General features: G+C 37.6%; 1 protein-coding gene across 1 annotated transcript in view; it reads right to left on the bottom strand.

The window, feature by feature from the left end:
* The window catches only part of C40H2orf92 (chromosome 40 C2orf92 homolog), a 39,138-nt gene that overhangs the window by 7,445 nt on the left and 18,969 nt on the right, over positions 1-12,724 (bottom strand). The window contains exon 5 of the mRNA XM_087426360.1: positions 457-558. Coding sequence (XP_087282486.1) covers positions 457-558 — 102 coding nt within the window. The remainder of the gene's footprint in view (positions 1-456; positions 559-12,724) is intronic.

Below are 12,724 nucleotides of genomic sequence, written 5' to 3'. Positions count from 1 at the left end.
CTTTTTGGCCTTGGTCTTATCCATGGAATGGGGTACTATGACCACACCAGCTCTCACCAAGGGGTGAGATAAGCATCAAACCAAGTCATGCATGTGGAGGTATAAAGTGTGCTCAGCAGAAAATGATGACACTATTCAGGGCTCCTGTTGTCAGGAACCCTGAACACCACTTGCAGTTCTGGTCCCTGTCCTCTGAACAGCCTCCAGAAAGCAAGAACCTGCCTGACACGTGAACTTCAGGGGATCACCCCGAAACAGAGGGATAGTCACACTTTAGACCATGGACGCGGAGGTCATAGAGAGAATCTCAGACAATCCTTTCCTTCATATCTTGATTTGTCTTTGCTGCACAAATAGCTGTTTTAAAGAATGGTAAAATGTTAGCATAGTACATAAAACACAATCCATAGGCCTATAGAAATATGTGCACTTATGGTTTTAAAGACAGATACTTGCTTTCTTTCATGTCTCTCTTCGTAATGGATTTGCCTGCTGTTCTTGTATCGTCAAATGGCGCGTCATACGGGACTTTGGAAAACACTTCCAGTAGAATTTCATCTCAAGTGAAGTAAATAAAGGCATGTTAATACCAGCAGTGGAGGACTGACATATTTTTCTCTGTGAGTATCTAAAGCAGTCTATAAATGCAGTGAATAAACGACACAAACTCAATGGATATGTGAAATTATACTTTAAAAGACCTTGCCTTGGGAAGGGAAATCCTAACTCCTAAAAAAGATTGTGATTGCACCAGACATCCTTGGCAGTACACATTGCCCACTAAAGATACGAGGCCGGAAACTTTGCCCCAAATCTCATGAGATTTAGTGTCATAATTTTCCTTCTGGCTCCTGTTGTCATTCTCACCCTGTGAGACTTTCCTCAAGATGGCCCATAAAAACGGGTGGAGGCTGTGGTGATAGAAATAAAGCAGAACAGATGTCTAAAAATCAGACGGCTCTTTACTTGTAAAACTGTTCCTAATTTTTCGTGATTACATTTTTAAAATATATTAATTTCTCTTTCCTTTTTAAAGTTTTCAGGCTTCTATTTTTCCCTGGGGACAGCAGTTTATTTTTCCTTCTAGGTTTACTTTGCAAAGCCACAGAAAATAATCATCACAACTTCCATTCATTTGGTGTTTATTCTGAGTCGTTTTTCAGGGGCCGTTGGTACATTGGAGGATGATTACTCTCCTGATAGAACAGACACTTACGATAAGGACACAAACAAACTAACTATCACATTCACTCATTCAAAATGATGAAATGAGTTCTCATCGCCAGCCCCCTCCTCGATGAATGTGTTGACCTACAAGTTCCTGAATTGTCGCTCAGAGAGAACATGGCAAGTTTATCAGTGGCCCACCAATGCCAAGGCCAACACTGGCATGGCACTGGGCAGGTCAGTAGGCATTCGGGGGTGATGGATCCTCCCAAACCCTGAACCAGACACCCATCCTCAGAGGCACTCACTCCCCTTCCACACATCTGGGGCTGGATTCAGAGACGCGGGGCACCTGCAGGGAGGAGGAAGGTCTTTCTATTCCTAGACGGGAATTCCTGAAAGCAAGGACAGTGGGACCGTAACAGCTGTCTGCATCCATCCGTTCAGTCATGGTAACCTACCCATCATCAATCAGCCAGACAGCCAGTGCAGAATTACTGAAGCCTCTTTAATAGCACCCGTGGAAGAGTGGCAAACCCAGAATCCCTAACACGGGCGAGTCCCTGGAAACAAGGTCCAGATCCCGTGGAGAGAGATGTCCCCCTTGCAAGCAGGACTGGCAGGGCTCGCTCTGTGATCAGAACATCCCACAGCTCCTGACCCAGAGGGAAGCGTCAGCACTCACACTCCTGGGAGCTCTTTCTCAGACCAAAGGTGACTCTCCTGACCCACACACGGGCCCCAGAGAGGAGAGATGTCTCTGGAATCCGGATGGCTTCCTTCAGCAGATGGCTTCCTTCAGCAGATGGCCGTAGTTTCAAACATTTTCCCTGAGTCTCAGCTCTCTGCTGAAGAGGACTTCCCCGGGTCTTATTTTGTTGCCATTGTTTTTAATTTTTTAAAAAAATTTATGGTGACAGAATACACATAACATAAAATTTCCATTTTAACCATTTTTAAGTGTACAATTCAGGAGCATTAAGTACATTCACAATGTTGTATAAACATCACCACTATTTATTTCCAGAAATTTTCCATCATTCCAAACAGAAACTCTGTTCCCATTAAGCAATAGCTCTCCATTCCTCCATCCCCCAGCAACCTCTATTCTACTTTCTATCTCTATTAATTTGCCTATTTTAGATACCTCATGTAAGTGGAATCATACAATATTTGTGCTTTTGTGTCTGGCTTATTTCACTTGGTGTAATGTCTTGAAGGTTCATCCATTTATTAGCATGTAACAGAATTTCATTCATTTGTATGAGTGAATAATCTTGCATTGTATGTCTATATTGTTTATCTATTCATCTGTGATGGACACTTGAGTTATTGCCACTCTGTCTATTATGAGTAATTCTGCAATTACCATTGGTTACAAGTATCTGAGCTCCTGTTTTCAATTCTAGTGGGTATATATTCAGAAGTGGAATTGCTGGGTCCTATGGTAATTCAACATTTGGAAGAACCACCAAACTGTTTTCCACAGAGACTTCACCATTTCACATTCCCACCACCAATGCACAAGGGTTCTAATTTCCTGCATTCTTACCAACACGTATTTCCCTTTTTTTATATAATAGACAATCTAATAGGTGTGAAGTGGTATGTCATAGGGGTTTTGATTTGCATTTCCCTAATGACTAGTAATATTGAGTAACTTTTCAAGTGCTTATTGGCCATTTGTACATCTTCTTTGGAAAATGTCTATTCAAGTCCTTTGCTCATTTTTAAATTGAGTTGTTTGGTTGACTTTTGTTGTTGTTTTTTGATTTGTAGGAGTTCTCTCTATATTCTAGATATTAATCCCTTATCAGATATATGATTTGCAAATATTTTCTTCCATTCTGTGGGTTTTTTTACTCTCTTGATAGTATCCTTTGATCCACAAAAGTTTTTCATTTTGATGAAGTCCAATTTACCTATTTCTTCTTTTGTTGCCTGTGCTTTTGGTGTCAAAATTAAGATACCATTGCCTAATCCAAAGCCATGAAGATTTTTCCCTTATGTTTTCTTCTAGGTGTTTAATAATTTTAGCTCATAAATTTAAGTCTTTGACTCACTTTAGTTTTAATTTTTGTATAAAGTAAAGATCCAACTTCATTCTTTTGCAGGTGAATACCCAGTTTTCACAGGACAATTTGTTGAAGAGACTGTTCTTTCCCCTTGAATGGTCTTGGCTCCCTTGCTGAAAATCAATTGACTGTGGATATATGCATTTGTTTCTGGACTCTCTATTCTATTCCATTGATCTGTAGGTCTAGCCTTATGCCAGGGCCACACTGTTTTCATAACTGTAGCTTTGTAGTAAGTGTTGAAATAAGGAAGTGGGATTCCTCCAACTTTGTCCTTCTTTTTCAAGCTTATCTTGACTACTTGGGGTCCATTGAGATTCCATATGAATTTCAGGATGGGTTTTTCTATTTTTGCAAAAAATGCAATTGAGATTTTGATAAGATTGCCTCAAATCTGTAGATCACTGTGGGGACTGTTGTCATCTTTACAATGGTAAGTCTTCCAATCCATGGACACAGGCTGTCTTTCTACTTATTTAGGTCTTTAATTTCTTTCAGCAATGTTTTGTACCTTTCAGCATACAAGTCTTTTGCCTCCTTTGCTAAACATATCCCTAAGTATTTTATTCTTTTTGATGTGTAAATAGAACTGTTTTCTCAGTTTCTTTTTTAGACTATTCATATCAGAGTACAGAAATACAACTTTTAGGATTTTATATATATAAGATCATGTTATCTATGAAGAGATCATTTTACTTCTGGCTTTCCAATTTCATTTCTTTTTCTTGCCTAATTGCTCTGCTAAGACTTCCAGTACTATGTTGAATAGAATGGGCAAGAATGGGCATCCTTGTCTTGTTCCTGATCTTAGAGGAAAAGCTTCCATTCTTTCACCATTGGGTATGATGTTAGCTGTGTGTTTTTCATAAATGGTCTTTATCACGTTGAGGAAGTTCCCTTCTATTCCTAGTTTATTGAGTGTTTTTATCATGAAAGGATGTTGAATTTTTAAACGTTTTGTTTTTAATTGTGGTAAAAAATGCATAACACAAAATTGACCATCCTAATCATTTTTTTATTGAGGTCATAATAGTTTATAACATTGTGAAATTTCAGTTGTACGTTGTCATTTGTCAGTCACCATATAAATGTGCCCCTTCACCCATTGTGACCACCACCCAACTCCCTTCCCCTGGTAACCACCAAACTGTTCTCTCTGTCCCTGTGTGTGTTTATCTTCCACACATGAGTGAAATCATACAGTGTTTATCTTTTTCTGTCTAGCTTACTTCACTTAATGTAATACCATCAAGGTCAATCCATGTTGTTGCAAATGGGACAATTTTGTCTTTTTTTATGACTGAGTAGTATTCCATTGTATATATATACCACATCTTCTTTATCCAGTCATCAGTCAATGGACACTTGGGTTGCTTCCACTTCTTGGCTATAGTGAATAATGCTGCAATGAACATAGGGGTGCATAAGTCTCTTTGGATTGTTGATTTCAAGTTCTTTGGGTAAATACCCAGTAGTGGGATAGCTGGATCATATATTATTTCTATTTTTAAATTTTTGAAGAATCTCCATACTGTTTTCCACAGAGGCTGCACCAGTTTGCATTCCCACCAGCAGTGTATGAACGTTCCCTTTTCTCCACAACCTCTCCAACATTTGTTATTTTTTGTTTTGGTGATTATAGCCATTCTAACAGGTGTAAGGTGATATCTTAGTGTAGTTTTGATTTGCATTTCCCTGATGATTAGTGATGTTGAACATCTTTTCATGTGCCTATTGGCATTCTGTATATCTTCTTTGGAAAAATGTCTGGTCATATCCTCTGTCCATTTTTTGATCAGGTTGTTTGTTTTTTTGTTCAGTTGTATGAGTTCTTTATATATTATGGAGATTAACCCTTTATCGGATATATGATTTGCAAATATTTTCTCCTAGCTGGTGGGTTGTCCTTTCATTTTGATCCTGGTTTCCTTTGTCTTGCAGAAGCTCTTTAGTCTGATGAAGTCCCACTTGTTTATTTTTTCTTTTGTTTCCCTTGTCTGAGTAGACATGGAATTCGAAAAGATTCCTCTAAGATAGATGTCAGAGTGTACTGCCTATATTTTCTTCTAGGAGTTTTATGGTTTCAGGTCTTATCTTCAAGTCTTTGATCCATTTTGAGTTAATTTTTGTGTGTGGCAAAAGAAAATGGTCTACTTTCATTCTTTTGCATGTGGCTGTCTAGTCTTCTCAGCACCATTTATGGAAGAGACTTTCCTTTCTCCACTGTATGTTCTTAGCTCCTTTGTCAAAGATTAGCTGTCCGTAGATGTGTGGTTTTATTTCTGGGCTTTCAATTCTGTTCCATTGATCTGTGTGTCTGTTTTTGTGCCAGTACCATGCTGTTTTGATTACTATAGCTTTGTAGTATATTTTGAAGTCAGGGATTGTGATGCCTCCAGTTTTGTTCTTTATTTCAGGATTGCTTTAGCTATTCGGGGTCTTTTGTTGCCCCAAATTTTAGGATTTTTTGTTCTATTTCCGTGAAGAATGTCATTGGGATTCTGATTGGGATTGCATTGAATCTGTAGATTGCTTTATGTAGTATGGACATTTTAACTACATTTATTCTTCCAATCCATGTGCATGGAATAGCTTTCCATTTCTTTATGTCATCATCAATTTATTTCACTAATGTCCTGTAGTTTTCATAGTATAGGTCTTTCACCTCCTTGGTTAAATTTATTCCCAGATATTTTATTCTTTTTGTCGTGATTGTAAATGGGATTGTATTCTTGAGGTCTCTTTCTGTTATTTCATTATTAGAGTATAGAAATGCAACTGATTTTTGTAAGTTGATTTTGTACCCTGCAACTTTGCTGTAGTTGTTGATTATTTCTAATAGTTTTCCAATGGATTCTTTAGGGTTTTCTATATATAAGATCATGTCATCTGCAAACAGTGACAGTTTCACTTCTTCATTGCCTATTTGGATTCCTTTTATTCCTTTCTCTTGCCTAATTGCTCTGGCCAAAACCTCCAGTACTATGTTGAATAAGAGTGGCGGGAGTGGGCACCCTTGTGTTGTTCCTCTTCTCAGAGGGATGGCTTTCAGTTTTTCCCCATTGAACATGATATTGGCTGTGAGTTTGTCATATATGGCCTTTATTATGTTGAGATACTTTCCTTCTATACCAATTTTATTGAGAGTTTTTATCATAAATGGATGTTGGATCTTGTCAAATGCTTTCTCTGCATCTACTGAGATGATCATGTGGTTTTTATTCCTCATTTTGTTAATGTGCTGTATCACATTGATTGACTTGCGGATATTGAACCATCCTGTGTCCCTGGTATAAATCCCACTTGATCATGGTGTATGATCTTTTTGATGTATTGCTGTATTCAGTTTGCCAATATTTTGTTGAGAATTTTTGCATCTGTGTTCATCAGCATCTGTAATTTTCCTTCTTTGTGTTGTCCTCGTCTGGCTTTGGTATCAGCATGATGTTGGCCTCATAGAATGTGTTAGGAAGTGTTCCATCTTCCTCTATTTTTTGGAATAGTTCAGAAGGATGGGTATTAAATCTTCTTTGAATGTTTGGTAGAATTCTCCAGAGAAGCCATCTGGTCCTGGACTTTTGTTTTGGGGGAGGTTTTCAATTACTGTTTCAATCTCTTTAGTCATGACTGGTCTATTCAGATTCTCTATTTCTTCTTGATTCAGTTTTGGGAGGTTGGATGAGTCTAAGAATTTATCCATTTCTTCTAGATTGTCCAATTTGTTGGCATATAGCTTTTCATAGTATTCTCTTATAGTCCTTTGTATTTCTGTGGTATTTGTTGTCATTTCTACTCTTTCATTTCTTTTTTGTGTGTGTGTGAGGAAGATCAGCTCTGAGCTAACATCCAATGCCAATCCTCCTCTTTTTTTTTTTTTTTTTGCTGAGGAAAATTGGCCCTGAGCTAACATCCATGCCCATCTTCCTCTACTTTATATGGGACACCGCCACAGCATGGCTTGACAAGTGTGCTTTGCTGTGTGCCCAAGATCCGAACCTACAAACCCCAGGCCGCTGAAGTGGAGCATGCGCACTTAACTGCTTGCGCCACTGGGCTGGCCCCTCTACTCTTTCATTTCTAATTTTATTTATTTGAGCCTTCTCTCTTTTTTTCTTGGTGAGTCTGGCTAAGGGTTTATCAATTTTATTTATCTTCTCAAAGAACGAGCTTTTTGTTTCATTGATCCTTTCTACTGTTTTTGTTTGTTTGTTTCGATTTCATTTATTTCTGCTCTAATTTTTATCATTTCCCTCCTTCTGCTGACTTGGGGCTTTGTTTGTTCTTCTTTTTCTAATTCTGTTAGATGTAGTTTAAGATTGCTTATTTGAGATTTTTCTTATTTGTTAAGGTGGGCCTGTATTGCTATGAATTTCCCTCTTAGGACTGCTTTTGCTGCATCCCATATGAGTTGGTGTGGTGTATTTTAATTTTCATTTGTCTCCAGATATTTTTTGATTTCTCCTTTAATTTCATCAATGATCCATTGGTTGTTCAGTAGCATGTTGTTTAGTCTCTGCATCTTTGTCACTTTCCCAGTTTTTTTCTTGTAGTTGATTTCTAGTTTCATAGTATTATGGTCAGAAAAGATGCTTGTTGTGATTTCAGTCTTCTTAAATTTATTGAGGCTTGCCTTTTTTCCCCAACATATGGTCTATCCTTGAGAATGTTCCATGTGCACTTGAGAAGAGTGTGTATTCTGCTGTATTTGGATGGAGTGTTCTATATATATCTATTAAGTCCATCTGGTCTAGTTTCTCTTTCAAGTCCACTATTTCCTTGTTGACTTTCTGTCTGTATGATCTATCCATTGATATAAGTGGGGTGTTAAGATCTTCTACTATTATCGTGTTGTTGTTAATATCTCCTTTTAGATTTGTTAATAGTTACTTTATGTACTTTGGTGCTCCTGTGTTGGGTGCATATATATTCATAAGTGTTATGTCTTCTTGGTGGAGTGTCCCTTTTATCATTATATACTGCCCCTCTTTGTCTCTCATTACCTGTTTTATCTTGAAGTCTACTTTGTCTGGTATAAGTATGGCAACACCTGCTTTCTTTTGTTTGCCATTAGCCTGGAGTATCCTTTTCCATCTCTTCATTCTGAGCCTGTGTTTGTCTTTAGAGCTGAGGGGTGTTTCTTGGATGCCGCATATTTTTGGATCTTGTTTTTTAATCTATCCTGCCACTCTGTGTCTTTTGATTGGAGAATTCATTCCATTTACATTTAGACAGATTATTGATATATGAGGGCTTAATGCTGCCATTTTATCACTCATTTTCTGGTTCTTCTGCATTCCTTTGTTTCTCATCCCATGTGTTTCAGACTACCAATTCAGTTTGGTAGTTCTCTATGATGGTTTTCTTAGTTTTCCCTTTATTTATCATTTGTGTCTCTGATTATTTGTTTAGAAGTTACCATGAGGTTTGCATAAAAAAATCTCATAGATAAGATAGTCTATTTTCTGATAGTCTCTTATTTCCTTAGACTAAGTCGGGTCCATCCCTTTACTCTTCCCCTTCTAACTTATTGTTGTCACAACTTATTCCATCTTGTGTTGTACGTTTGTGGTTAAAATGATGAGATTATATTTATTTTTGGTGTTTTCCTTCCCTTTATCTTTGATGTTATACTTAAGTGTTTGCTAACCTGTTCTGATAGAGAGCTGCAATTTTTATGATTTTGTCTACCTATTTTTCTCCTTGCTCAAGGCTTTGTAACCCTTTTCTTTTCTTTTTTTTCTTTTTTTCAGGTATGAGGGCCTCCTTGAGCATTTCTTGTAGTGGAGGTCTTGTGGCGATGAACTCCATTAGCTTTTGTTTATCTGGGAAAGTTTTTATTTCTACATCATATCTGAAGGATATTTTCACTGGATAGAGTATTCTTGGCTGAAAGTTTTTGTCTTTCAGAATTTTAAATATATCACTCCACTCTCTCATAGCATGTAGGGTTTCTACTGAGAAATCCACTGAAAGCCTGGTAGAGGTTCCTTTTTAAGTTATTTTCTTCTGCCTTGCTGCCCTTAATATTTTTTCTTTGTCGTTGAGTTTTGCCAGCTTTTCTACTGTATGCCTTGGAGAGGGTCATTTTACATTGATATAGTTAGGAGATCTATTGGCTTCTTCACTTGTATTTCCAGCGCATTCCCTAGGTTTGGGAAGTTCTCAGCTACTATTTCTTTGAACAAGCTCTCTGCTCCATTCTCATCTTCTCCCTCTGGAATACCTATAATCCTTATGTTGCATTTCCTAATTGAGTCAGATATATCTTGGAGAATTTCTTCATTTCTTTTTAGTCTTAATTCTCTCTCCTCCTCCATCTGAAGCATTTCTGTGTTCCTATTCTCTAGATTGCTAATTCTATCCTCCATATTGTCAGCTCTGTTGTTTAAGGACTCCAGATTTTTCTTTATCTCATCCATTGTTTTTTTCATCTCCAACATTAGTTTTTCTTTATACTTTCAATCTCTTTTGTGAAGAAGTTCCTGATTTCATTGAACTATCTGTATTTTGTTTTAACTCATTGAGCTTTTTTATGATAGCTATTTTGAATTCTCTGTCATTTAGATTATAAATTTCTGTGCCTTCAGGATTGATTTCTGGGTGCTTGTCATTTTCCTTCTGGTCTGGGGATTTAATATATTTTTTCATACTGTTTGACAGCATGGATTTGTGCCTCCGCATAGTGATAGTATCTGGTTGCAGCTTCCACCTGCCGCCACTGGGTAGGAGTCAAGAGCTGTGTATTCTGAGCTTGCCAAAATCCCTGGCCTCTAGCTGCTGTTTTTCTATCATATGTGTGGGCGCTCTGGCCGACCAGCTGAGCTAGAGCACCGGGTGGGGGGAGGGGCACTTTCGCATGCACATTCTGGGGGGCTTTTCACTTTTCCCTCACTATCTGCTCTCCTGGGGTGCCAGCTTGATGAAGATACCCCCACAATAGTTCAGTCACCTCCTTGAGGAGCTTTCCCATGGGCTGTGAGGGAACTTGGAGAGTGACACTGTTCCCTCAGAGGGCCACTCCTCCCCCCCTCCTCTCAGAGCTGCATGTGGTCCCAGGGTCACTGCCATTTGGGAGGGAGAGAAGTTCTCCTTACCTCCTTCCACTTCCTCCAGGGGGTCCAGCACCTCCACCTTCAGACGTATGGCTGCGTGGGTCTCTCAGATCTTTTGTGTTGTGTGAATGTCCTCTGTTGCTATATGAATGTCTTTTTTGTTGTATCTTAGCAGGGAGAGTCTAAGGGGAGAGCTCACTCTGTCATGATGCTGACGTCACCTCCATCCTAATCATTTTTAAGTGTACAGTTCAGGAGTGTTAAGTATATTTACATTGTTGTACAACAGATATCCAGAACTTTTTCATCATGCAAAACTGAAACCTATACTCATTAATCAACAATTCCCTGCTTCCTTCCCCCACTGCCAGCTCCTGGAAACTACCATTCTACTTTCTGTTTCTATGAATTTTACTACTCTAAGTACTTCATATAAGTAGAACCATTCAGTAATTGTTTTCCTGTGACTGGCTTATTTCACTTAGCATAACGTCCTCAAGGTTCATCCATGTTGCATGTGACAGAATCTCCTTCCTTTTTAAAGCTGAATAATATCCCACTGTATTTATATACCACATTTTGTTTGTCTATTCATCTATTGATGGACACTTGGGTTCCTTCTACCTCTTGGCTATTGTGAATAATGCTGCTATGAACATGGGTATACAAATACCTCTTTGAGACCCAGCTTTTGATTCTTTGGGGTATATAACCAAACATGGGATTCCTGGATCATATGGTAATTCTGTTTTTAATTTTTTGAGGAACAGCTATACTGTGTTCCATAGAGGATGCACCATTTTATATTCCCAACAACAGCACACAAGGGTTCCAATTTCTCCACATCTTCGCCAGCATTTGTTATTTTCTGCTTTTTTATAATATCCATCCTAATGAGTATGAAGTGATATCTCATTATGGTTTTGATTTACATTTCTAATGCTCATTGATGTCGAGCATCTTTTCATATACTTGTCAGCCATTTGTATATCATCTTTGGAGAAGTGTCTATTCAAGTCCTTTACCCATTTTTAAATCAGGTTATTCAGAGTTTTGTTGCTGTTGAGTTGAAGGAATTCTTTATATATCCTGGATATTGACCTCTTACCTGATATATGATTTGCAAATATTTTCTGTAGGTTGCCTTTTCACTCTGTTGATTGTGTCCTTTGATGCACAAAAGTTTTTAAGTTTGAGGTAGTCCCATTTATCTATTTTTTCTTTTGTTGTCTGTGCTTTTGGTGTCATATCCAAGAAATCAGTGTGAAATCCAATGTCAGGAAGCTTTTCCCCTACATTTTCTTGTAGGATTTTTATAGCTTTAGGTCTTACATTTAGGTCTTTAATCCATTTTGAGTAATTTTTGTTTATGGTATTAGGTAAGGGTCCAGATTCATTCTTTTGCATGAGGACATCCAGTTTTCCCAACCCTATTTATTGAAGAGACTGTTCTTTCCTTATTGAGTGGTCTTGGCACCCTTACTGAAGATCATTTGACCATATACACAAAAGTTTATTTCTGGGCTCTCTATTCTTTTTGATTGGTCTCTATGTCTGTCTTTATGCCAGTACTACACTTCTTTGATTACTGTAGCTTTGTAATATGTTTTGAAATCAGGAAATGTGATGCCTCCAGCTTCATTCCTGCTTTTCAAGATTGTTTTGGTTTTTGAGGTCTCTTAAGATTCCATATGAATTTTAGGATGAATCTTTCTATTTCTGGGGGAAAAAAATGCCTTTGGTATTTTGATAGAGATTGCATTGAATCTGTAGATTGCTTTGGGTAGTATTGATATCTTAACAATATTAAGTCTTCCAATCCATGAACATGGGATGTCTTTCCATTTATTTGTGTCATTTTTAATTTCTTTCAATGATGTTTTATAGTTGTCAGCGTACAATAATTTGCTTTCTTGATTAAGTTTGTTCCTAAGTATATTTTTCTTTGTGATACTATTGTAAATGAAATTGTTTTCTTAACTTCCTTTTTGTATTGTTCATTAGTAGTGTATAGAAATGCAACTGATTTTTGTGTGTTGACTTTGTATCCTGAAACTTTGTTGAATCCTTTTCCTAGTTCTAACATTGTGTGTTTGTGTGTATGTGTGTGTAGTCTATAGGATTTTCTAACTATAAGATCATGTCATCTGTGAACAGAGATAAGTTTACTTCTTCCTTTCCAATTGGAATGCCTCTTACTTCTTTTTCTTGCCTAATTGCTCTGGCTAGAACTTCCAGTACTATGTTGAATAGAATTGATGGGAGTAGGCACCCTTGTCTTGTCCCTGATCTTAAAGGAAAAGTTTTCATTCTTTCATAATTGAGTATGATGTTAGTTGTGGGCTTTTCATATATGGCTTTTATTATGTTGACATAGTTTCCTTCTGTTCCTAGTTTGTTGAGTGTTTTTATCATGAAAGAGTGTTGAAT

This window comes from Ceratotherium simum, chromosome 40, assembly GCF_057802395.1.
Source record: "Ceratotherium simum simum isolate JZ-2026a chromosome 40, ASM5780239v1, whole genome shotgun sequence".
NCBI lineage: Eukaryota > Metazoa > Chordata > Mammalia > Perissodactyla > Rhinocerotidae > Ceratotherium > Ceratotherium simum.
The sequence above is the reverse complement of the archived record's forward strand: the minus strand, read 5'-3'. Positions and strand labels throughout refer to the sequence as shown.